Here is a 26,472-nt window from a genome sequence, read left to right on the forward strand (position 1 = left end):
TCATATGTGCCTTGACCGCGGGCCTCCAGCAGACCGAGGAACCACTTGCTTGAGCCAGCGACCTTGGGTCCAAGCTGTTGAGCTTTTTGCTCAAGCCAGATGAGCCTGTGCTCAAACTGGCAACCTTGGGGTCTCGAGCCTGGGTCCTCTGCATCCCAGTCTGACACTCTATCCACTGTGTCACCGGCTGGTCAGGCAGAAACACTTTTTTTTTTAATAGAGAGCAACGTAGTCATAATGTGAACTAAATTGTAATATATCTTACATTTAAATGTTGTATTCTTGATAACTTTATTTATAGGGTTCCTTTACTCAAAAAATCCTCTTGAAATAATGATGTGTGCATAATAATTATGGTTAACTGTAGTGAAGAATAAATATTTTCCAACTGGTGGTTCTGACAACCAGTGAACAGCACCTAGGTTTAGTACAGAATAGGAGTTTAATAAATACTTGTTAAATGAATCTTTAACATGTTGTAATTAGTTCTTTCACCTATTTATCTAATTTTTCTGATCTCATAAAGTATTTACATCAGTTCTTAAGCCACTAAATTGTATATTAGAGAAGAAACCAAGACACAAGAAAAGAGAGGTTGTGTCTTCCATACATATTTGGAAAGCTCTAAGTAGTCTAAAGTTTTAAAAGTTTATGATTTCAAATAGCAAGCGTACTTAGGTGAGTAGTGCTGATTTAATCTATGTGGTTTTTCTCTTTATTTCTGTTTTAATATTATGGCTTCTAAAACAGTCTCAAGCAAAAAAGAAAGAAACAAACAAAAAACCACTCAAAAGCTCTGAAATTTATACAATGACAATGATTAAGAAAATGCAGAAAGGGCACTGATAGATTTTTAAAAACTATTTTAATACAAGATTAATAGCAATTTTTTTAATTGAAATCAGAAATGAAAAATCTTAACCCAAATAATACTCATTTGACAGATACATAAAGTTTTAGGTTTGATTGGTGCACACATTTGTCCTGCACATGCACACAGAGACCTCACTGCTAGGCCATCATTAGGTTTTTTTCATGGAAGTACCTCATTGCAAGGCAAGGTCAAAGATTCCAGTAACTATTCAATTTTGAATGAGGTTTACATGGCCCCATGCTAGGCTGAGTCCCTGTACTGTAGCAAACCATGATATAGCAAGGCTCTAGAATGCATACAGACCAATACTCTATTTGTATAATTTGGCCTAAAGCTAAACACTGGCTAATTCTCCACTGAGGAGGAATACATTGCAAATTTATAAGTTATGGTTTCCTTTATTCCTTTGCTGGCAAAGCTAAACTGCCTTTTGTTTGTTTGTTTTCTTAAAGTTAAAAGTCAGGTCTGTGAGTAAATGAAATATAAGTAAAATGAAAATGAGTCTAAATTTCTGCAAGTTTTGGATAAATCAAAACTTGCATTTGCTAACACTTCTACCTTTAATCAAACCACTTGACAATTAGCCTTGCAAATAGAAGTAACAAAAGAATCACAACTCAGTAATTTGCTATATTTTTATTCCTCCTTGGGGTCTTTAGTTGGTGTTCAGTGCATAGCCAAAACATGTATGTAATGGCTAAAGAATTAAAGTAGGCTAATGTCTGAAGCAGGGAATATAAATTAAATATCAGAATTCTGCATCCAATAATATGTTCAGTGTGTTTGAATTATAGAATGTTACTTTTATAATTAATACATCTTGTCAATGAATAATAGTGTTTTTCAGTGTAGACAAAGTAGTATTTTCTATCCCTTACAATTAAAACAGGTAATACAAGATACTTATCTGGGTAAGTCACTTATGTAAGGGAGTCAGATTGCTATTGCTAAGGTTGTCCTAGGATGGCTATAATCAAAGTACCGACTTGACCTTCATTAAAATGACAGAAGGTTGTCATGGCTGTCCTTTAACACAGAACCATAAGCAGAGCTCTACTTCATGAATTTATAATTCATTTTTCTCTGCTAAAGACTTTAGCCTCTCTTTAGCATTTGTTATAACATATACAAAGTATAATATACACCAATTACAGACGTGTATTTCAGTTAGAAAAATACATATTGTAACTAAACATGTAAATAGAGGCACTTCAATAAGCTAAGTGTTTGCAGTTATGAGCATCACCCAACAATTTCTAGTGTCTGATTTCAGTGAGCCCATTCCTCTCTACTTGTAACAAAGGTCATGACATCATTACAGAATTCAGGGACCATCAAAACAAAGAAGTCAGATCATGAAGAATAATGAAGCATCATTGCTTTCCCTTCCATGAGGCTGAAATGAGAGAGATTAATCTGGCCAAGGGTGGGTGGGGTTAGGTGAGATTCCAAAATACTTCTAAAATGGGGTAACTAGATAAAACTAATTCTCATAAAGCAAAAAAATATTTTTTTATGTTTAATTAGTTTGAAAATCATGACAAATTAGGATGATGATAAAACCCAGAAAGTTCAATTTGAATAAAATTTTGACCACATTCATGCAAATGGGACTGATATTGTGGCATCATTAACTGATAGTCATTTCAGCTCTCTGCCTGGCTTATATAGGTCATTATATCTAACTAATATAGATACTATAACCAATGAAGGTGTTGAAACAAATGAAGCAGGTGTGTATATATTATCCATGTGTTTAGTGTGTACAGAACATGGGTTCATATTCATAATATAATGTGTTTTCATACACATGCACAGAACACACAGGGGAAACAAATCATTCTGATCTATTTCATAGAAGACAATGCAGACACATTTTAAAAAAGGAAAGACTTGGAGTTTAAAGCCATAGAAAACAAATTATTACTCAAATAGTCTGGCAAATCAAGGTTGATTTAATTTGTATTGCACCTTAATTATTTGGAGAAAGACAATACTGATTTCTGAACATACAATGAAATGAGCAACATAAATGATTGGTCTTTCATAGAGATTTTTTTGTGTGTAATTGGTGACAGAAAGCCAAAGTCTGGCAGTGAAATGTTCTCGAAGTATGTAATGCTGAATCAAGCCAAGTGTTAATTTAATTAAGGTTTAAATGAAAAGATGCCATAAAACCTCTCAGAATTCTATGTTTCACAACTCATTAGGTATACAATAGCAATAGATGCTTCTACATACTTTTAGTTTTGCAAAAGTGCTCAATTATACTTAATATTATTGTGCTGCATATGTTCTACTTAAATGTGATGACTAACTCAATAACTAATTATAATTTTGATAAGAAAGGGGATTTGAAAACTACCATTTATGTGTCATTACTGTCAATGGGTTAACTAAAATGTGACTTTTGTAGTATGGTGTCTGAAAACATTACCTTTTCCCAACCCCAGAAGCATCATAAAAACCAAGTAACACATGGATAGCCAACTGTATTCATAAAGCCCCAGTTTGGTTTATTTGCTTTTCTCTGTTAGGGGAACACAGGACCTAGCTTTGGAGCACTTGATGGACCAGTTAGGCTGTGGCTCTATACTGGTCTTTTGCGTTAGGACATTTTTCCAAGTGCCAAGCAGGAACCCTAGGCTGAAGGCATTGTACATAAAAGCAATGGTTTGATGTGAATAACTCATTCTTTATGCAAACAGTTTCCATCACCAGTGAAGTCCTACACATCCAGGGCTCTCTCCATGAGCTCGGTACAGTCTGGAGCATCCAGGACAAAGCACACTCATGCAAAAAGGGTGTGCCCTGGCAAACTTGTAATAAATGGACAGTTAGATACATAAAAAGGTCTCTTTCTTGATTCTTGGTGCTCACAGATCATTGAAGAATTACTTCTCTGAGCAGCACAAAACAAGAAGAGCTGGTTGACAAAACATTTTTGTTATAAAGGGGTGTCAACCCTGAGCTTGGAATTAAGAAGTTAAAATCTGTGATTTGTATATATATAGATATAAAAATAGATGATCATACTAAGACTAAAAAAGTGAAAGAAATCTCCATGTCAATACTATATATATATTTTTTGTCTTGACTTTTTTTTTGTTGTGAGTTATTTTAAAAGAGAATGCCCTTGTGATGCAGAAACCAAGTGACACAAAGCGAATAGCAAAAAATAAAAACTCACGGATGGGTCTAAATGCTTATCAGTTCATTAAAAGAATTCTTCTTTTGGGAGCATAAGAAGCAGAGGGACAGAAACCAAATTAATGTCTAACCTGTGGCTAAAGGAAAGTGATCCTAGTGTTGATGATTATTTTCAATTCAGTTCCTTGAAGAGGATGAACTGATGGGGTGTCCACTAGTATCTGAAAATGAAGGGGAAAATCTATACTAATTGGATCCAGTGGACAGACATGAAGAGAATTTAGGAGAATGTTACCCTTACTACAATTGACATTGGGCAGGGTGAAAGAGAGGCGCTGAGTTGGAGGAATATTTTGTGTCATATTAAAGACAGAATTCTAAATTTATGATCAGTACCTCTAAATTAGTTTGGTGTTGTGTGGTTAGAGTGCAAGACAATACCTCCAAGACAATCTTGTACTTTCACTACACTAGAAACATTTCCAAACTTTCTCCCCATAGCATTTTTTTTAAAACCTGATTCGTCACAGAAAAGCTTACACTGGGGGTTGTCTGATAATGCTGAACCCATAGTGTTAAAGCTCTTTTATTTTTCTCTCTTGTTTGCTTCTTTGTTGAAAATGCAGTTGTCTTGGGGTTTGGTCTGATTTTACAAAGAAAATTATTTTCTTTCTACTTTTCTTTTTAGTTGTTATAAATGGGGGAAAAAAAACCCACCTCACAACGTGAGATTCCTTTACTTCTGCAGCATAAAAGCAAATGAAGGTAAGAAAATCTCCTGGTACGAAAGATTTGAGTAAGAATTCTCTAGAACAAACAAGGTCCCCACGGATAGCGAAGGAAAGAGGAAGCAGTCCAGTCTGGCACCCGGTACTCTTTGGGAAAACACAAGGGAGGCAAGTGCAGCACTGCTCTTCTCATAGAAAATGGTAAGTTTGTGTGGCATGGTCCATTGTTCAAGAGTGTAAGAAAAGAGAGAGTCGGCTGTTCAAATAGCTAAAATGCAGTTTCATCTGACCAGAAACCCAGGATTATCTGTACAGTCTCTGCAGTGCCAGGGTGATGCAGACGAGAGACGCTGAGAGCAGGGAGTGGCCCAGCTGGGCAGCAGAGGAGTCCACTTCTCTCCGGTCAGGATCCACTGCAGGAGCCTCCGTGGTGACAAACTCAAACTCCGTGGGACACACGTCATCCATGCACCCACTGCCACTCCCTGAGCCACTGGCTTCATCGCCTGGTATGAACAGATTGACAAAGAAAGTTAGATCACAACTTGGAAAGGTTGGTGACATGCACAAGATTTGGGCGTGGTGGTGGGAGGGGATGTCTCCCCACCGAAAGGTCCCCCACCCCACCTCGACAATTCACTTTTAACAGGCAGGTGGACTGTATCAAAATAGATGGAAGAAACCCAGTAAATTTGATAACCAGAGTTACCCAACTAAGGAACACATGAATTCCAGACCTCGGAAGAGACATACGTACCATGTTGACATGGGAAAGGTATTTTTTAATCTGGCCAGTATTTATATTACTTTAATAAAGTTCATTCTTGGCTACTTTTGTACCTAGGAGCCATTGTTCTTAGTGGTTATTATGCTTTTATAAAAGATTTTGGAAGAACTTTTTAAAGTAAGGAGGAGTCATAGTAAAGAAGAGAAACACAAACACTGCAAACAGGAAATTAGAGGAGCAGCATGCGCGCACACACACACACAGTTGTGAAAGGCACATATTATCATCACTTCTGACTACTTTTTTTCTTGATCTGTTCCCCTAAGAACAAGCATAATAGCCAGCCGCTCCCTTTAAAGCAGGAGTTGGTTACGGCTTGTTGGCCGATCTGGCCTGCTGCTTCTTTTTTGTATGGTCCACAATCTGAGGATAGCTTTTATGTTTTCAAGTGTTTGAAAAAAGATCAAATGAAAAATAATACTTTGTGACATGTAAAAAGTATATATGTGAAATGTAAACTTCAATGTCCATATAGAAAGTTACAGTAAAATGCAGCCACAGCCATTCGCAGCCACAGCCATTCCCTCACACATTGTCTAATGCTGGGTTCACACGCAGCCCTCAAAGCTGAACATAACTTAATATCTGGTCCTTTATTAAAAAGTTTGCCACTTCCTGCTTGAAATTAGTGCCCAGGTACCCAAACAGAAAGGGGTCTTAGTGCAGCATCTTTCTGCTCTGCCCAACATGCTTGTGGGCCTGCTCTATTCCCACTTCCTACTGCTTGAGTCCTCCCTGTTTCATGAGCCCAGCATCTGAGACACCAGCAGGCACCATTGTTTCCTCACTATTCACTTGTCTACTTGTTTTGTGTTTGTCCCTCCACGAGAATGCAAACTTGTTGAGGGCAGAGACTTTGTGTAACTGTTCTTTCTGATCTCTGTTGCCTATAATGGCCCCTGACATATAGCAGGTTCTCCATAACTTGTTGAATAAATAAATGTACTTTGGGCAGTTTACTCAACTTTGTGAGTTTCCCCATCTCAACAAATATGGACATAAGGTTTACCTTGCAAAGTACACGTGAAGACACCCTGGTAAAATGTGAGAGGACACAAAACCCAGTGCTTACAAAGATGCCTGATTAAAAAAAAAACAGCATGTGTTTCCTGCAGCAAAGGCAGTCTAGATTTTAACTTGAGGCATTTTATTTATGTGAATGAGAACAAACCAGTTAGCCTTGCTGAGGCTGTGTTTCTTCTTCCGTAAAAAAACATGAGATAATCCTATTTCTTTCACAGAATTTTTTATGGAGGATGAGCGAGATGATGTTCCTGAGCAGACTCAGAACATCATAAACCTGGTAACGATATTTGCTATGGCCCCCAGTTGCTCAATGATTCCATCCAGTAGCCCTAACTCCGCCCTGCTGGCCACAAGTGGTGATGTGTTGATGAAGCTGCTCCTGAAACATGGGCGCCCTGTTGGCTGCTTGATCCTTAAATAGAGCTAAAATAATGCACCTTTCTAATGTTTTCTGGATGAGAAAGGTACAACTCATCACAATTTTTATTTTAAATTTATAGGACATCTAAATACCAGATAATATCACATGAATACAGTATAGCAGATCCTTAACATTTTCTCTGCTTTATTTTTAGTAGCCTTTTATAAAGAGGAAAATGCCCATTAATTAAATTCAGAGATATCAGAATTGCTAAGGGGATTGTTCTAGATACTGGTATTATGAACAAGAAGTAATATAACCTTTATAAAGATATTATTAAAGCGATTTAGAATATTAAAAGTGTGGTAAGCAAATAATGTCAGGAGACTCCAGATGAGGAAAGTAATGGCCCCACCTCTTTTTGAAAGAAATCAGAAATGCAGGGATGATTTTTAAAAATGTCAAAAGCAGTAAGGGTGGTGATGGCTAGAAGATGTGATAGTGGTTTGTATGACACATGCTATCCTAAAATAAAGAGTCAAATTTGGTCTCTGGGTTAGAGTTAAGTGACTCTCTTGACTATTGGCTGATTTTTGTTTTCTTTTGCGGGGAAATGGAGCAAAATTTCTCCTCATGGACATTCTCTAAGCATTGCAGATTGACATGTATATAACCTCTTTAGGTAAGAGAGGAGAGAGAAACAAGGCCAACATCAACTAATTTTTATGCATCTTAAATAATTTATTTCAATAGTCATTATCCAGATAATAAAGCATTTTGTTAGAGAAGACAGAATGGATAAGTAGAGATGAATGAGGCTCAGTAATGAGCAAGGGAGAAGTGGAAAAGGCTAAAACCTCGTGCAATATTTTTTTTCTGAAGAGAAAAGGAGACACTTAGTAAAGAGGAAGAGAAATAATGGAAAGAGTCTGATAAATTCCACGGTAATGAAGTCTACAGGGTTGGCAATTATCCCGCATTTAGAAAATTGGTTTTTGTTATTTAAAATAGAAAAAAGCACTAAAATATTTCTGCAGGGGACAACTCGGTAGGATGATGGCTAAGACATAGATGACTTCATATCTTCCATCTGTGACTTCTTTCTCTCTCATTAATTCAAGCACACAAGCATCATCTTTTGCTTCAGTGACCAAATTACAGAATTCCTGGCAAGTCTACATCTCATGTTCAAGAAACCTTTCCCTGAAAACTCTCTTTGTAAAGGTGCTTATTAAAGAAAAATAACCTTGTCTTTATAGTTATGCATCTTGAAACCATTTAGACAAAAACCCAAAATAGTTTTGTGTCAATATTCACTTAGTAGCCTCTCAACTCTCTTCTGAAGTTTTTATGACATTAAATAAAATAGTTAGTTTAATACTACATTTATATTTTACTATTTCTCTCAATATTTCAGAAACAAATGTCAGTGATTCTTGTTGTATATGACTGACTAGAGAGAGAACTAATACAGTTGAATCAATGGCACATGAGATATTCTCTTAGCTCCTTTAAATATGGCTTCAGTTAAATTTCCCAACAACTTCTTAGGCAGAGTTGTTGCCCATTTTATAGAAGAAAAGCCTGAGGCTCAAGAAATAATTTGTGCCTGACTGGTGGTGGCACAGTAGATAGAGTGTTGACCAAGGATGCTGAGGTTTCAGGTTTGAAATCCCAAAATGCCTGCTTGAGTGCAGGGTCACCAGCTTGAGTATGGGATCATCAATATGATCCTATGGTCACTGGCTTAAGCCCAAGGTCGCTGGATTGAACAAGGGGGTCACTGTCTTGGCTGGAGCCCCACAGTAAAGGCATATATATATATAAGAAGAAATCAATGAACAACTAAAAGTGATGCAACTATGAGCTGATGCTTCTTGTATCTCTCCCTTCCTGTCTTTCTTTCTCTCTCTGACTCTTGTTAAAATAATAATAATAATAATAATAATAATAATAATAATAATTCGTTAGAGATCCTAGTTTATAAGTGATAAAACAAGGATTCTAGCGTAGCCTTGTCAGAGCAAGTTTTAGAATATTATTCTTTTGGCAGGAGTTTGGAACAGAGGCATAAATGTTGATAAGGAAAAGAGAAAGTGAAAACATTACTTTGTAGCTGTATCATTAATTGATCAACTGGCAGATGAAACTCAATTCTGGCTTTGGTATAGCTGGATGCAATCCTTAAGACCAGCCATGATTTTAGTAGTATCCTGTTTTGTGGATCATAGCTTTCTATCTAAAGCACTATAAACAGCTTTGCAGATTGGGCAAGAATGGTACAAGATGAAATGTGACATTGTTTTTGAAGAGAAATGGTGATACAATTTTCAATGACCTTTGTTCACTCTGGAGGTTATTGGTAAAGACTTTCTTACTTGTGTCCTGGAAGTTGACGTCATTGCCATTGTACGCATTCTTCAGTTTGTTGGTCATCACACGGAGAGCCATGATCTGCTGCCTGATGAAAGTGTCTGGCCGAGTGATATCTACATCCACCTCAGGATTGTTAATCTGGTTGGTCAGCCCATCATTCATGATCTCAGGCAAGTACCTGCAGGGCACAGAGGGAGAGAACAGAGAAGGGTGAGTGAGGCGGAAGGAACCTCGTTCCTGGAAAATAGGCCAAAGCAAAAACATGCAATACATTTTCTCAGAGGTGGACATGGCTAAATGTCTTCATAGTGGTTTTCTAAATGGTACTGAATTCTTAGGTAGGCTTGCCTATAAATGAATGCATGATTGGGGCTTGCAAAAATTATTACTTAAAATGAACTATTCTTTCTCTCCCTTATCCCAAATGTTAGATACTTATGTCAAGAACTTAATAGCTTTCCTCAACTGTCTTGTTAATTTTGCTCATAAGAACTAAACTTGTAAATTACCTATGATCTTAGGGAGTTTTCTTGTATGAGGACATTCTTTCTCAACTAAGGAGGCCCTACCTAAGATTATTTTTTAAAGAAATAATATCTGACATTTATTTCTTTATTTTAAATATTTTATTGATTGATTTTACAGAAAGAGGAGGGGTAGGGAGCGAGAAGTATCGACTCATAGTTGCTTTACTTTAGTTGTTTATTGGTTGGTTGTTGTGTGTGCCTTGACCAGGCAAGCCCAGGGTTTTGAACTGGTGACCTCAGCATTTCAGGTCGATATTCTGTCTACTGTGCCACCATAGGGCAGGTTTTTACTAAAGATTTTAACCAGAAAAATTGTCTATATAAAAAAAAATCCTTGAAAAGTTTGAGGAGTCACCAAGGATTGCTGACTGTGTGATTGCAGTGTCCATTAGGGTTTTTATTTTACAATAAAATCTTGGGTCTAATTCAATAATCGGTAAAACAGAGAGTGAAATATAATGGGTCTTTAATTTCCATACTTGTAATAAAATGTGAACACTGTCAGTTCTTCAACATCAATGGCCTAAACTGCCTAGGACTAGGTGTAACACCAGAGGAGACTAAGGATCTCAGAATGTGCTTGGAGCCCTCTCTTTCTCTCTAACTTCTTATCCTCATGACCTGTCAGTTTTCCTTCCTTCTGACCTTCTCACAGAGCTCCTCCTACCGGCCTCCTCTCCCATTTCCTGTGTCCCTCCTTGGAGTGCAGACAGCTACAATGGCCTCAAACTGACTTCCCTGTTCTGTCTTTCATTTTAAGTGCATTCTGCATGTGCTGTCTGATTGATTTTCACAAAATACTGCTTTCATCGTGTTGTTCTTCTGTTTAAAAACCTTTGGAGATAATATCTAATGTCCATTGAGAGCTTACTAAAGTCAGGCACTCTGCCAAGCACTTTGACATGCATTCTAAAATTCAGTCTCCCAGCAAATCTAGGAAGTAGTACTATTTTATCTTTTTCTAAAGTAGAAACCTGAGACTTAATGAGAAAAAAAGTAACTGTGTAAAGTCACAGAGCTAATAGATGGCAAAACAATGACTATAGCCAGGGCAGTCTAGCATCAGAACCCATGTGCCCAAATACTACATCGTACTGCATGGTCTATCATGCCCTATGATACACACTTTATACCTTAGAAATCAAAGCCCATCTTCATCTCATCCGTACTTTCTTATGCTGCAATGCTTCTTTCAATGGACCTTTCTTGCCTTGCAGAATCTACTCCCTATACAGATCTGATGCTTGCCTGTGCCTGTGTACTTCTTATCCTTGTCTACAATACACTTTTTCACTTAAGTCTCAAATATTCTAAAGACCCAGGTCCATCCTCACTTTCTCCTTAAGACAGTATCCAGCTTTTAGGGATCTGCTTATCCTTCAGTAGGGCTGCCACGCTCAGCTAGGCATCCTGTACAGAGTGTAAAGTCACCTGCTGAGAGAGTGGAGTGAGGCTGAAATGCAGGCCGAGTTCTGTGCCCAGGTGATACAGTTGGAGGGGTTCTCCTTTGGGGCATAGAACAAGGTGGTGGGATGAAGCGGGGATCCCAAGGGGAGCCAGGACATCCTGCACAGACAATTGATAGGCTGGTTGCAGCCCTGCCTAATTGCTATTATTTATTATTGCTTTTACTGTCTCTACTATTGCTGCTTGAAAGATGAAAAACACCCCCTTTTCTTCATTTAGAGCTTCCTGCTTACATTCTTGTACAACATACTTAAAACTCTTCCTTTTCCTGAAGTTAATGTTCCGAGTTCCAGATACAAAGACTCTACCAGTCTCCAACAAAAGAAATAAGATCACACAGAGAAACTTACAGGTAAACCTTTTTTCAGCTACTGAAATTTTATGCATGATGTATTTTTGTATGAATCAGTTTACCCATTTTAAATCAGAAGTCCCTTGAATAAGCGCTACATTTTCATCCACATCTTGAACAACATTAACTTCACAGTGTCGACTACATAATGAATAATAAAGCACACAGAGTGTATTGCAATTTATTTCCAAAAAGCTTCCTAATATCTACTGCCTTAAAAATGTTCTAACTGAAGTTTTTAAAAAGTCAAGGAACTATATATTTATTTTTGTAGTAAAGAACTTCTGTGCTGTCTTTTAATATACCTGGTATACCAATACATTCTTGTTGGATTCTGAGATTGTCTTCCTGATACACCTTTTAGTACGTGACATTGGATTGATTTTAATTGATATTTGAATATATGTGCTGGGCTCTGTGAGATCTACCTAATTCTTAAAGCCCATTGGAATAAACAAGTAGCAAGTTCAGGCCTGCTTTTTCTGGTACCAGAATTGAAGGGGGGGCTGAAAAGTGTTTGTCGGTTCTGGTGCTACCCCTCAACATTCAGGACAATGATTCCTGCAGCTGGACCTGTGCTGAGTCAGAGGAGAGCTTTGTTTCTTTCAGATGCTGTATGCACTGCATGGCTGGCTGAGACTCATTTATCAGACGCTGACTGCTATAGCTTACATTGGGAATGGTGCCCCTGGGAGTCTGAGCATCCAGGAACAATGAGAGACTGCCAAATACACCCAGCCTCTAACTGTGCCCGCTGACGCGCAGCCACTTATAATAAAAATAAGGAACAATGCACCTGTGTCCTCAGAAACCTTTTCTCCTTTCTGTGTATTCAAAAGGTAGCTTTAGAGACAATGTGGAAACTTAAACTGAAAAACACAGTTGAATAAGAAAATGGTCATTTTGCCACTCCACGGTACATTCTGAGGTCAAAGCTATAGATGGCTGGGAGCAGCCTGAAGGATGAAGGGGAGCCCAGGTCAGCACCAGGACTCACGGTCCGTTTATTTGTTGCCTCTCGTGTTTGGTCTCCATCTATAATGATCATATCCTACAAGGACAGATGCATCTTTGAGCTTATACCATTCTTCCCTTGATTAGATCTTGCATCAGCTCTTTGACATGACAACAGTCTATTTTTGTACCCTCACAGTTCTGGGAGACACGAAAATGAGGAAGAATATTGCTTCCGATGGTTCAGGTTCTGAGGCTGGGTACACATTTATCGAGGATGAAAAGATCCCCGAAATCAAGACGAACAGGGTTGTCATCGTTTATCAGTGTTTTATGCTGTGGTGTAGTGTTTTTTATTGTTGAGGTAGACTTCTTGATCACATCCAAACATGATAGTTGATTAAGGGTAAGAGTCCCAAGGGAATTTAGGGGGACTGATACTGTCAAACTTGTGGGTGGCTGCAAGCTCTGTCCTCAGATACTTCCTGACACAGGAAGTATCTGACACTTGAGACACAAAGATTTGTCACCACAGCAGTTTCTCACTGGCCAGCCACAGTGCCTGTCATTGCCACCATTTAAAATCACTCCTTTCAGTTGAGCCGATGCTTCCAGAAGGACCCTGTTGATATCTGAATGTGCTTGCTGGGAGGAGACATGTTCACTAATCAGGGTTCAGTATTTCTCATCGCCACCTTAATGCCGATATCTGTTCTGATGACAAGACTGGCCTAGGGAGGGAAAGAGGATGAAGGGGGGATAAATGGTGATGGAGGCGACGACTTGGGATGGTAAAAGTGCAGTGCAGTGTGCGGATAGTGCATTATGAAATGGTATACTTGAAATTTATCTAATGTAATTAACTAATGTCACCCCAATAAAGTCAATTTAAAGAAAAAATATCTAGTAGGATTTCAAAGCTAATAAAGTCTGAGAAGTGACCTCTTTTAGTGAGGCACTTGTAAGGATTAGCTTGATGGTGTCCAGCGGGGTGGGCAAGGGTTTAAGTGGAAGTTAGGTCAGAACTGGGGAGAAACAGGGTCTCTAGTGCTGGCCTGCGCTTGCTTTCAAGTGCCTGACCGTTGCTTTGACTGTGCCTGCCTCCGGGCACACTTCAAGATGGTGAAAGCAGTTTCCATGTTGTCTGCTGGCACAAATGACCTCCATTTAATACATATCTCTATAGCAATTTCTAATTCTAAGCTACATAAGTCATTCGCCTTTGATAGATTTAAGAGTAGTATCAATGTAAGTAAAGATGTAATAATAATACAGGTCCAAAATTCCTTTTCTGCAGTTCCAATATGGGAAAGGGTGTAAAGAGGTCCAACTATAAGGTGACAGGAAATTATTTGGCATTAGGTAATGAATATACAACATAATTGACTAATCAAATGATGGAGTAATGTTTGCCTAAAACCTATGTACACTTATTGATCAATGTCACTCTGTTATAATTAATTTTCTAAATTAAAAAAAAAAGGAATAAAGAGAAATCTCCAAAGTTCTTTTCCTACAATCTGTTTATTATCAAACTTGGATCTGATCTGAATGAGGCTAACTTAGTCCTCATTGATCCCACTTAGTGTACGTAGCAATACATTTTTGCAGCAAACACTTCACATATTTGATTGTGAGTTCTGGTGTCAGACTCCACTGGAAAGACTTTCTAAAAAATGTATGCACTGTGGTCATTTTCTAAAACCTAAAAAGTCCTGAATTCTGAGACACGTATGGTCCCAAGGAGCTCAAATAAGGGATTGTGGACCTATGGTATCCATAACCTCTTACAGAAGTTTTCTTAAAAATCTAAGTTTAGGCCCTGGCCGGTTGGCTCAGCGGTAGAGCGTCGGCCTGGCATGCGGGGGACCTGGGTTCAATTCCCGGCCAGGGCACATAGGAGAAGCGCCCATTTGCTTCTCCACCCCCCCCTCCTTCCTCTCTGTCTCTCTCTTCCCCTCCTGCAGCCAAGGCTCCATTGGAGCAAAGATGGCCTGGGCGTTGGGGATGGCTCCTTGGCCTCTGCCCCAGGCGCTGGAGTGGCTCTGGTCACGGCAGAGCAATGCCCCAGAGGGGCAGAGCATCGCCCCCTGGTGGGCAGAGCTTTGCCCCTGGTGGGCGTGCTGGGTGGATCCCGGTCGGGCGCATGCGGGAGTCTGTCTGACTGTCTCTCCCCGTTTCCAGCTTCAGAAAAAATACAAAAAAAAAAAAAATCTAAGTTTATATTTCACACCCACTAGGATGGTTATTATTAAAACACACACACACACACACACACACACACACACACACATAAACACACACACACAAAATAACAAGGATGTTGAGTGGAATGTATGTGCCTGTCATTAAGTTTTGATTGCCAATGCATCTATTTCAAAAGGCATCCATCTTGAATAAACACAATGCCAACTGTATGCCACATCTACCTGCAAAACAACCAGATAAGAAAGTAGGCCGGCCCCATTCACAAAGGTCCCCTTTTAGAGAGCCATGGGTAACCTAGTAACTGACCACTTGAGTGACCACTACAAATCACCTTCCTATATTTCAATTCCAGCTCTTATGCTTTAAATTAGCCAATAAAGAGTGAACCCTAGAACCTTAAGAACCCCACTCTCAAACCCTAATAAAGGTAAAACCCCAGACCTGCTCTCTCTCTTTCTCTCTGTCCACGACCTTGCTATACTGTTCTCAGGCATGCCATGCACCCCCCATGTCAGTAATAAATCTTGTTCTTCTAAGTTCCCTTCCTGATGGTTTCTTGCTAGTGTGGTTATCATAATAAGAACCTCAACAGTGAACCCAGCGGTAATTTGGGCCCTGGTGGGGGAAATGTCTGTGGAAGTTTCTGAGTGATGTGTGACAGAAGTCATGTAGCAGGCACTCTTAACCCAAGGTGATACCATCAATAGGCTTGAGATGGATGGAATGTGGAGAAATTGGAAGTCTTTGTGTATTGTCACAGGGAGTACAAAATGGTGCAGGAGCTGTGGGAACAGTATGACAGTTCCTTAAAAAATGACACTTGAAATTACTATGTGTTCCAGCAATTCCACTTATGGAATTATCATTCCAAAAGAATTAAAAACTAGAACTTGAACAGATATTTGTACACCCATGTTCACAGCAGCATTATTCACAATAGTCAAATGGCTAAAGCAACCCAAGTGTCTGTCGATGAATGAGTGGAGAAACAAATGTGGCATACACGTATGATACATTCAGCCTTAAAAAGGAAGGAAATTATAACACATGCTACCACGTGGATGAACCTTAAAGACATCATGCTGAGTGAAATTATCAGCCTGTCACAAAAAGACAATTGCTATCTGATTCCACTTATATGAGGTACCCGGATTAATCAGGGGACAGAAAGTAGAATGATGGGTGCCATGGGCTGGGGAGGCACGGCTCGAGAAGTGGTGTTGAATGGGTGCAGAGTTCCAGTTCAGGAAGATGGAACATTCTGTGGATGGACGGTGGTGATGGTGTACAATCAGTGAATGTACTTAACGCCACTGAACTGTACACTTCAAAATGGTTAAAATGGTCAACTTTAAGTTATGTAGCTTTAACCACAATTTAAAAAAAATCTGTTTTAAAGTATAACCTTCTAAAGTTCTTTTTTTTCTTTTCCTTTTTTTATTCAGTGAGAGGAGGGGAAATAGAGATGGACTCCTGCATGTGCCTTGACCAGGATCCACCTAGCAAGCCCACTAGGGGGCGATGCTCTGCCCATCTGGGGCATTGCTCCATTGCTCAGCAACCAGGCTCTTTTTAGCACCCGAGGCAGGAGCCATGGAGCCATCCTTACCTCCCAGCTCCCAAGGCCAACTTGCTTCAATCGAGTCAAGAATGCAGGAGGAGGACAAGGATGATGATGATGAGGAGGAGGAGAGACAGAGAGAGAAAGAGAGAGAGAGAGAAGCGAGAGGGGGAGGGGTGGAGAAGGACATGGGCACTTCTCCTGTGTGCCCTGGTTGAAAATCAAACCAGGGACATCCACATGCAGGGCTGATGCTCTACCACTGAGCCAACTGGCCAGAGCCTAAAGGTCTTTATTGTTTACTTTTTTTCTTCCCATTTTTTTCCAGACTAGGAAGAGGAACCACTCAAAATATGCTGTAACTTCATGCTTGAAGTGAATGTATAAATCCTTGGAGACTATTATTAAGCTAGAGCTGTCTGTGGATTGGTATGTGTGGCAATGAGATATGGTCAAAGGCACAGAGACAGACCCAGGACACATGAGATCTCTCTGGGACCCAGCAGTGTGACCATGGGCAAGCCACTTTGTGATTTTTATACAATTATTTCATATGTTCATGCATATATGAATAACATTTCATTTGTCTCATAAGCTGCCATGTTGACTCAAAGTACATGAAAATGCTTGAAAAATATAAAACACCGTACAACGCTAATGTGTTCTTATGAAAACTGAGTTGTTAACACAACTCCCTCAAGTGTCAAGCTTGCTTATTAGGACTGGTTGACAGTAAAATTTGGCATTTTGCAGCATCAATTCATGTGCAGAGGAATGATTTCCGTGGCTTCCCTCCCACTGGAGAATCTGTGGCAGGAAAAGGAACTCTCAGAGGACACACAGCTCATTGGTTGTGGCAGTGAGCAGAAGCCAAATTCTTTGACTTGGCCTCTTATCTCATTGGCAAGAGCACCCCAAACACATCCTTTCTTTATAGAACTGGAGTCAGCAAACTCCAGCATGGAGAGAAAATACCCATGAGCCAGTATTCATGGCTGCGAGTTTCTGACAGCCACATGTTTCTTTGGTCCTATTTGTAGCTACATTTTTTACCACTTGCAGGAGGTGCCTGAAGCATCCCTGTCTCCCAGTAAAGTTAGCCTTCCTGGGGTCTTCCCTGCCAAGGCTGCCAACAGAAGGGAAGTGGGCTTTCAGAAATGCCAGGTTTGACAGCTACCGGTTCTCTTCCCAGACTGATTTCTTACCTTCCTGAGGTGTTTCCTGGCTGGGGATGCAGCAAGTATTTTCCAGTTCTTTAACGTGCAGCTAGAGCACTTTGGGACATATTTTGCAATCAGACTAAGAAAATATTGTCCTGCCAGATCTGCCAAGTCACTGTCTTTGACAGATTTCTTATCCCCATGCACCGTTTCGTTCCTCTTCCATCTGCTCAAACTTACCCAGTCATGACTTGCTATTTTCTTTGCTTAACCAATCCACTCAGTGGTTGGTGACAGTGACTGATCTATTTTCCAGATTTTTTTTTTTTACTTATTTCTTATAATTTATGGTATATACCTTCTGGCCTCAGGAAGGATTTCCTTTGGGTGGCAGTTATTTCTGTGAGGATCAGGTGACTTAAAAGATGGCAGGGGCTCCCTGCAAAAGCTCTGTTTCCCAAAAATCCAATGAATCCCCATCCCTCATCCAACGAATGGGACATCTCCTCCCAGAAGACATTGTAAAGAAAGGACATGGTGAGCACTGAACACTGGTGCACAAAGAGCAAAAGTGGAACACTGTTTTGCCAATTTTATGGGGAGAGGGAGGAGACTGAAAATAACTGACACCAGAAACCTGAAGACTCCGTCATATGTATGTTCTATCATGAAATCCACATGCTATTGGGACTTGCCTCTCAGACTGGCTTCCTTTTGCATTCTTCCTGCCCCATTGACTCCTGCCCCTTCTCTCTGTCATGTAAGGGCACTTTGCAGCATTGTTTACAATAGCGAAGATCTGGAAGCAGCCCATGTGCCCATCAATAGATGAGCGAATAAAAAACTATGGTTCATTTACACCAGTGGTCCCCAACCTTTTTTGGGCCATGAACCAGTTTAATGTCAGAAAATATTTTCATGGACCGGCCTTTAGGGTGGGATGGATAAATGTATCACATGACCAAGACAAGTGTCAAGAGTGAGTCTTAGATGGATATAACAGAGGGAATCTGGTCATTTTTTAAAAATAAAACATCGTTCAGACAAATATAAATAAAATGGAAATAATGTAAGTTATTTATTCTTTCTCTGCAGACTGGTACCAAATGGCCCACGGACCAATACCAGTCAGTGGTCTGGGGGTTGGGGACCACTGATTTACACGATGAAATACTACTTAGCCATAAAAGATAAGAAAATTTTATCTCTTTGCAACAGCATGGGTGGACCTGAAAAGTACTATGCTAAGTGAAATAAGGCAGCCCGAGAAAGGCAAGTACCATACGATTACTTATAAGTGGAATCTAATGAACAAAATAAACAAACTAGAAACAGATTCATCAATTCAGAGAACAGACTTGACAGGTGTCAGAGGAATGGGGGTTAGAGGATGGGTGAAAAGGTGAAGGGATTAAGCAAAGAAAAATAAAAAGCTCATAGACACAGACAACAGTGTGGGGATTACAAGAGAGAAAGAGGTGTGAGAGGAGGTAAAAATGGTAGAGGGGGGATAAGTGTTGACTTGGGTTGGTAAACTCACAATACAATACACAGTTGATGTATTACAGAATTGTACACCTATCCCCTATATAACGTTATTAACCAATGTCACCAAAAAAAAATAAAAAGTAAATAAAATGTGTGGGTTTTTTTTTTCCAATTAAGTGAGAGGTGGAGAGTCAGAGAGACAGTCTCCTGAATGCACCCTGACCAGGAATCCACCCAGGAATCTACCAGGGGCAATGATCTGCCCACCTGGGACCGCTGCTCCTTTGCTTGGCAACCAAGCCATTTCAGCACTTGGGGTGAGGCCATAGAGCCAGCCTCAGTGCTTGGGGACAATTTTGCTTGAACCATTCGCGCCATGACTGGGGGAGGAGGAAGAGGAGGAGGAGGAGGAGGAGGAGGAGGAGGAAGAGAAGGAGGAGGAGGAGAGAGAGAGAGAGAGAGAAAGAGAGAAAGAGAGAAAGAGAGAAAGAGAGAAAGAGAGAAAGAGAAGGGGGAGGGATGAAGAATCAGATGGTCACTTCTCCTGTGTGCCCTGACCAGGAATTGAAACTGGAACTTCTAGATGCCGGGCCAATGCTCTACTGCTGAGACAACTGGGCAAAAATAAAGTGTTTTACTTGAAAAAATAAAGAAAGAAAGCACAGTCCACAAGCTAAGAAGAGAGTTCCCTCCAGAACTCAACCCTACTAACACCTCGATCTTGGACTTCTGGCCTATGAGAACAAATTTCTGTTTCAGTCATCCAGTCTATAGTATTTTTGTCATAGTATAGTATTTTTGACTAAGTCACTAATTGGATGAAGTACTACTCAAAGTGTCTATTGTGACCCACAAAGGCATCCTGTTTGAGGCCAGAGGCTTACGTGGGCAATTTCTTGTAAATGTGAAAGCTGTGCTGTATTTCCAACTTTAAATTCTCTCTTGATGCATGTGTGATGCTGAAGCAACTGATTGTTAAAATGATTTCAACTTGGCCTGTGCTCCAGCAATCCCTACTGGATGGCATTGCAATAGAATAATGTGGCCTCCCTGGCCCAGCTGCTGTTGTTTTAAATACAAGAAAAGCCCTATTAAAGAGAACATCAAGGGTATCCATGAAGACAAAAAGAAAACAAAAAATTGTAATATGCTCTCTAAAGAATAAAAAGGAGAATTTCTTTCTTTTCTTGTTTTTTTTTTACAGGGACAGAGAGTCAGAGAGAGGGATAGATAGGGACAGACAGGCAGGAACGGAGAGAGATGAGAAACATCAATCATCAGTTTTTCGTTGCGACACCTTAGTTGTTCATTAATTGCTTTCTCATATGTGCCTTGACTGTGAGCCTTCAGCAGACCGAGTAACCCCTTGCTTGAACCAGCAACCTTGGGTCCAACCTGGTGAGCTTTGCTTGAACCAGATGAGCCCGCACTCAAGCTGGCAACCTTGGAGTCTCGAACCTGGGTCCTCCGCATCCCAGTCCGATGCTCTATCCACTGCGCCACCGCCCGGACAGGCAAAAGGAGAATTTCTTATATGTTAATAGGAGCATAAAGTTCAGCTGCCTAACAAAATACAGGACTACCCGTTTAATCTGAATTTCAGATAAACAATGGATCTTTTAAAAATTTTTCTGTGTAAGTGTGTTTTATTTGGTGTTTGTTATTTTCCTGTGCTAAATCTGACAAACTCTTCCTTAGAGTCTTGCTACTCAAATTGTGGTCCCTAGACCAGCAAAACTGCATCCTCTGGATTCTTGTTGCAAATGCAGAATCTCAGGCCCCAGCTCCGACTTCTTGAATCAGAACCTTCATTTTTAACAAGATACCCAAGAATTTAGCCTGCACATTACTGTTTAAGAAGCATTATTTTAAAGTTTACAATTTATTTTTATGGCCATGACTGTTTTGGTTTTCAAATTGTTCCAATAGGTTGGAAAGGAAAGGGATGTGTGGAAGGGGTCCTCTTGATGACCTGGTGTCATCAGAATGGAGATTTAAATGTTGACAGGTTCGTGGGCACATGACATTTTCCTCCTATCAAAGGGCACAGTCTCCTCCTTGAGTCCCGCCTCCTATTTCCAAACTTGTTTAGCTGTTAAAGCAAATTGACATCTGCCAGGGATGGGTAAGGGTGGGGGCTGGGGACAAAGGTATATTCATATTCTAAGGGAGCCAGCACTCACATACCCTTGACCTTTATCTCAACACAGCAGATTTCCCCTGTGACTGCTAGAGCAGCACATCTACGTGCCTCCTGTTTCAAGTTATTAATTGCAACAAGTGTCATCCATTTGATACCAGATATTTGAAAAAACAAAATAACCTTTGGAGTAAATAGACATAACCACTGTAGGAGTCATTTTGATCTCAGAAATTTTCAAATGTGAAATAGATACATTTCTGAATGAAAGGAAATGTGGTAAAGAGTTATGGAGTAGCATTCAGAAAATAATCAGGAGAAATATGGGTGATGGAAGACAAGCTTGATTAAATACTTAGATTAATAAAAGGGCTGCAGGAGTGGACGTGAACTGAAGAATGGGGCTGAAGGAGTCTGCTGGATAAAACGTAGAGAGAGGGAGAACTGTCTGGGTGATTAGTGGTCTCCTTTTACAGGTTTCAGTGCAAAAACCCCAGACTGTGACGCTCAATGCTAGTAAGTATCTCTATTCCACCTGTGGATAGATTTTTTAAAAATCTGGTTCTTTTATTTCAGGGGGATGATAAGAATAATCTTTCTATTTATCTTTCTTCTTTTTTTCACAAGCATTGTTAAACACCTGTCTTCTGAAAATCCATACTTCGAAAGTAGGAGAAAAGTAGGTTACTATCTGCATTACAAATGGAATTTTCAACTTACAAAATAGTTCAGTAAAATTTCAGTGAAATTTTTTAAGTGAAAAACTGTCAAGATTAATTAATACTGAATGAGAAGAAACCTTCAATTAAATTTAATTCAACAAGTCTTTTGATTATCTACGTATTATGCCATAAATAGAAAGTTATAATATTAACATTCCATTCCAATAGGAGAATTTTTTAAAAGGAAATAAAAGAAACCATTAAATTATCATTTTTCATTAGGAGTATAGTTCAAGTCACAAAAATTTGACAGCCTTATCTTTTTAATAATATACTGGGTTATATTCTGGAATATTCCTACTAATGACTTTATTGCATTAAATTTGATAGTGTCCCTCACTTGCATAAAGTCTTTCAGCGGCTTCCCATAGATCTCAGGATAAAATTCAAATCTGGTCCCTGAGTACTGTTCCAGAAACTTCTCCAATTATGTGGTCTTTTCACAAACCTACTTTCCCACAAACAGTATGGTACTTGAAGTTCCAAAATTCATTATTTTCTCTCTAGCCACTGTGCCTTTTCATATGTTGACAGACAACAGCATTTAATCCAGAGAGCCTTGCCAGACAGAGGGCGTGCTTAAAGATACCACTGATGGAATGACGGACTTATTGAATGTAGATTCACAAAATCTTTTACAAAACTAAGGATCTATTTCAGTTATTCTCCTAACCTAGGAAGGGCTGTATTCAACTGTCATTTTTTTTAGGGGCAGGATATAGAATTGAAAAGAATACTGGGCTAGGATTTGGGACGTTTCAGCTGTCACCCTTATTAACTGGGTATCCTTGAGCTAATCGTTTTCCTTGTATGCGCTCCTGATGTGCACAATGAGGAACCTGGCTGAACCATCCCAGTCACCTCTAGCTCTAACTTCAATCATCTTTATCTTCTCCATTCATTTTCTTTCTTTCTTTTTTATAGTGAGAGGAGGGGAGGCAGAGTGACAGACTCTGGCATGCACCCTGACCCGGGTCCATTTGGCAAGCCCACTAGAGGGTGATGCTTTGCCCATCTGGGGCCAATGCTCAGTAACAGAGCCTATTTTTTGTTTAAAGTGCCTGAGGCAGAGGCCATGGAGCCTTCCTCAGCTTCCGAGGCCAATGTGCTGGAACCAATCAAGCCATGGCTGCAGGAGGGGAACAGAGAGAGAGGGAGAAAGAAGGGGGAAGGGTGGAGAAGCAAATGGTCACTTCTGTGTGTCCTGACCTGGAATCGAACCAGGATATACACACATTGGGCTGATGCTCTACCACTGAGCCAACCAACCAGAGCCCTCATTCATTTTCTTGATGGAGTATAGTTCCCAATCCACACCTGCAACTATTTTTTTTTAATTTCCTTTTGTAAAAAGTTGCATATGCACCAATATCCAGCAACTTGTGTAACCATCCATGGGAACGTAGTTGAAAACACAGTTTTCATTTTAGTCAAGGCTGAAAGGTAAACACGGATGGGCAACAGAGCAACTCGTACAGTCAAACACTTTCCATCTGGTCCTCTTTTACAGTATCTTTCTGCACAGACATCAGGAAAAGGCACATTAGAGTCTGTTAAATCTTAGCGGGATTTGCTGGCTTAAGGTGTCTGTCCTAAAAGGCTGTACACTGGTAAATTACTAAGCATTTTTGGGGTCTGTCTTATTGATATCATGGATATCTTTCTGAACCTCATGATCTAAGATTTGGATATGAATATTCTGAGGCTACTTGAAATACAGCTTTTTCCACAGCTGTCTAGTTTTTACTATGGAAAACTTAATTTTTAGTATACTTAACAATATGATTTCCAATAGATGCTAAAAATGCAACTCTACAGTGTAAGAAATAATACCTAATGGACATCTCACTTGTACCCCTGCTTACCTTCTGCAGTATCTTCTGAACTTAATATCCATGTCTCTTCTTGTTCCCTCTTGATCATAGTTGCTTCATACATTTACAGCCACCCAATAAGGCTCCAGAACAGACCCCCACACCCGGGGCCCCCACTCCTACACCTGCTGGTCAATCCCCAAAGATTTCCTGAGGCCAATTTACCAGCTGCTCTACCCACTTGTATCCCTGCTGGGAAGGCTTCAGGCAGACCCGCCCCTGGTGGCTGCGCTGCTTGCCCTCCTTTCCAAATTCTCCACCCTGTGAAAACTCAGGCAAAGCCCATTTCTGGGCTGAATGAAAGAATTCAGAAATCCTCTGTCAAGTGGCGATAGTACCGGGCTGTGAAGCAGCAGGGTGAAAATGGAGCCACTTCTCATCAGGAGATCCCAGTGGGGCTTTTTGAGATGCAGGACCTATGAAAATACTTTTATGATTGTCCCTCGGTCATTCTGTGTTCCCCTACCCTTTTTTTTTCATTTTTCCGAAGCTGGAAACGGGGAGGCAGTCAGACAGACTCCTGCATGCGCCCGACTGGGATCCACCCGGCATGCCCACCAGGGGGCGATGCTTTGCCCATCTGGGACGTCACTCTGTTGCATGCAGAGCCACTCTAACGCCTGAGGCAGAGGCCACAGAGCCATCCCCAGCGCCCGGTCATCTTTGCTCCAATGGAGCCTTGGCTGCGGGAGGGGAAGAGAGAGACAGAGAGGAAGGAGGGGGGAGGGGTGGAGAAGCAGATGGGCACCTCTCCTGTGTGCCCTGGCCGGGAATCGAACCCGGGACTCCTGCACGCCAGGCCGATGCTCTACCGCTGAGCCAACCGGCCAGGGCCCGTCCCCCTGCCCTTTTTAATGAGCACTCCAAAAATAATTTTTTTTTCAAAAAGTGAAAAAATTAAAGTTGAATTTCCACTTCTGGTTTAAATTGTGATAAAAACAAACAAACAAACAAACAAAATAAAACCCCCCAAACAACGCAGCAAGCCAAGCAAATGTAATTGTGGATAAAAACAGCTCTGCTATCTTACAGTCATTAAGTGAACATAAAAGGCTCTTCGTGATTTCAGAGATCTATAACTTGGCATCTGTCACCATGCCTCCATCCTCACCCAGAGGCAAGGCATTCAGAACAAGGATTCCATGCTTAATGGCACCTTAAGAGTAAGTGCTCCCAGGAGCCTATCACACCTGTCACTCTAAACAGCTGTTGCTAAGTGACAACTTGTGCCCTCTACCCTCTGTTGCTTTTTGCATAAACAGGTTCTGCAGAGTGGTGCCAGGAGTGTCTTCCAGAGGTGGAGGAGCAGAGCCCCGTCCCCAAGAACAGCGAGTCACCCCTCACCTGGCTTTGCTGTGCCCATTCCAGCATTCCTCTTCATTGGATGTGCCTGCTGTCACGCTTTCATCCTTGCAGATGGTGTAGGGCAATGCCGACCAGACCTTTTTAGAGAGCTTCAGTTTCTCTTTTATGTCTGTGACCTGATCAAGAAAGCAAGGGAAGACAGTGACTATTTCTCCCCGAGCATCGCTGGTTTCTAGACAAAGACACTGCTCAGGTGAAGGTTAGAGAATCTGTAATAGGATGAGTACAGACTCTCAGTTTTAAGAGAGAGACAGGATTTATTGTCCAGGACAGCCTTGCTCCCTGCCCCCTTGATCTTCTGCCAGCTTCTTACTAGAGAGTTCTCAGGTAATTGGTTTTCTGTTTTCCATCTTTTCTGCCCCTCTGTCCTTTCAGTTAAAAACTTATGAAGCATCTTCCTGGCTTCGAGTCTCTCTCCAAGTGGGAGAAGTAAGTATGTCCTACTGCAAACACCACAAATGCATTCTTTAGAATTCACTTGCCTGGATGTCAGATAAATACACCTAATCAATGTACCAAGAGGTAAATGCCTTTCCCAATGGTCTACTTGTTTCTGCAAAAAACACATATTGTCACTAATTCAGCTGCTGGTGACTCTGCTTTTGACTAATTGACAAGCCTATATAACAAACACTGGGATGGTGAGCAGCAACCCAAATACACTTTGATGGTGCCAGAGAGAAAAAAAAATCAGTCCAAATACAGTGAAGTGTAAAATTCACAGCTCTATGGGTGGATGGCCCAGAGAAGCTTAGTAACACCATCTTTAGTGTTATCAGGCTCAGGATTGACTGTGCACCTGGGGAAATGGTAGGGAGCCAACTCTAGTACCATTCTGCTTCCATAATTAACATATCAGTTCATGCAGTCACAACCTTGATTTCCTGTTCTACCTACATAGACACTGGGAAAGTCTATAGATGTTTGAAATGCCAGTTATTGGTTGAATTATGTTCTCCAAATTCATATGCTGAAGTCCTGACCCTCAGTACCTCAGAATGAGATCCTATTTAGAGATATGGTCTTTTCAGAGGTGAGAAAGTTTAAAATGAGGCCATTAGGGTGCCCCAAGCCAGTATGACTGGTCTTCTTACAAAAAGGGAAAATTTGGACATAGAGCTCTGTGTAAAGGGAAGACCATGTGAGGAGACAGAAGAAGAAGACATCCATCTACAAGTAAAGGGAAAAGGCCTGGGAAGGATCCTTTCCTCACAGTCTTCAGAAGGAACCAACCCTGCTGACACCTTCATTTCGAACTTCTAACTTCTAGAAGTGTGAGACAATAAATTCCTGTGGTTCAAACCACCTAGTCTCTGGTACTGCGTTATGGCATTCCTAGCAAATCTACATAT

General features: G+C 40.5%; 1 protein-coding gene across 1 annotated transcript in view; it reads right to left on the minus strand.

Moving 5' to 3' along the window:
• Positions 1 to 1,042: 1,042 nt before the first annotated feature.
• GPC6 (glypican 6) overlaps positions 1,043 to 26,472 on the minus strand; it is a 1,376,210-nt gene continuing 1,350,780 nt past the window's right edge. The window contains exons 7-9 of the mRNA XM_066234964.1: positions 25,100 to 25,236; positions 9,305 to 9,480; positions 1,043 to 5,258 (exon numbers count right to left, since the gene is read on the minus strand). Coding sequence (XP_066091061.1) covers positions 5,056 to 5,258; positions 9,305 to 9,480; positions 25,100 to 25,236 — 516 coding nt within the window. The 3' untranslated portion in view covers positions 1,043 to 5,055. The remainder of the gene's footprint in view (positions 5,259 to 9,304; positions 9,481 to 25,099; positions 25,237 to 26,472) is intronic.

This window comes from Saccopteryx bilineata, chromosome 6 (assembly GCF_036850765.1).
Source record: "Saccopteryx bilineata isolate mSacBil1 chromosome 6, mSacBil1_pri_phased_curated, whole genome shotgun sequence".
Lineage (NCBI taxonomy): Eukaryota > Metazoa > Chordata > Mammalia > Chiroptera > Emballonuridae > Saccopteryx > Saccopteryx bilineata.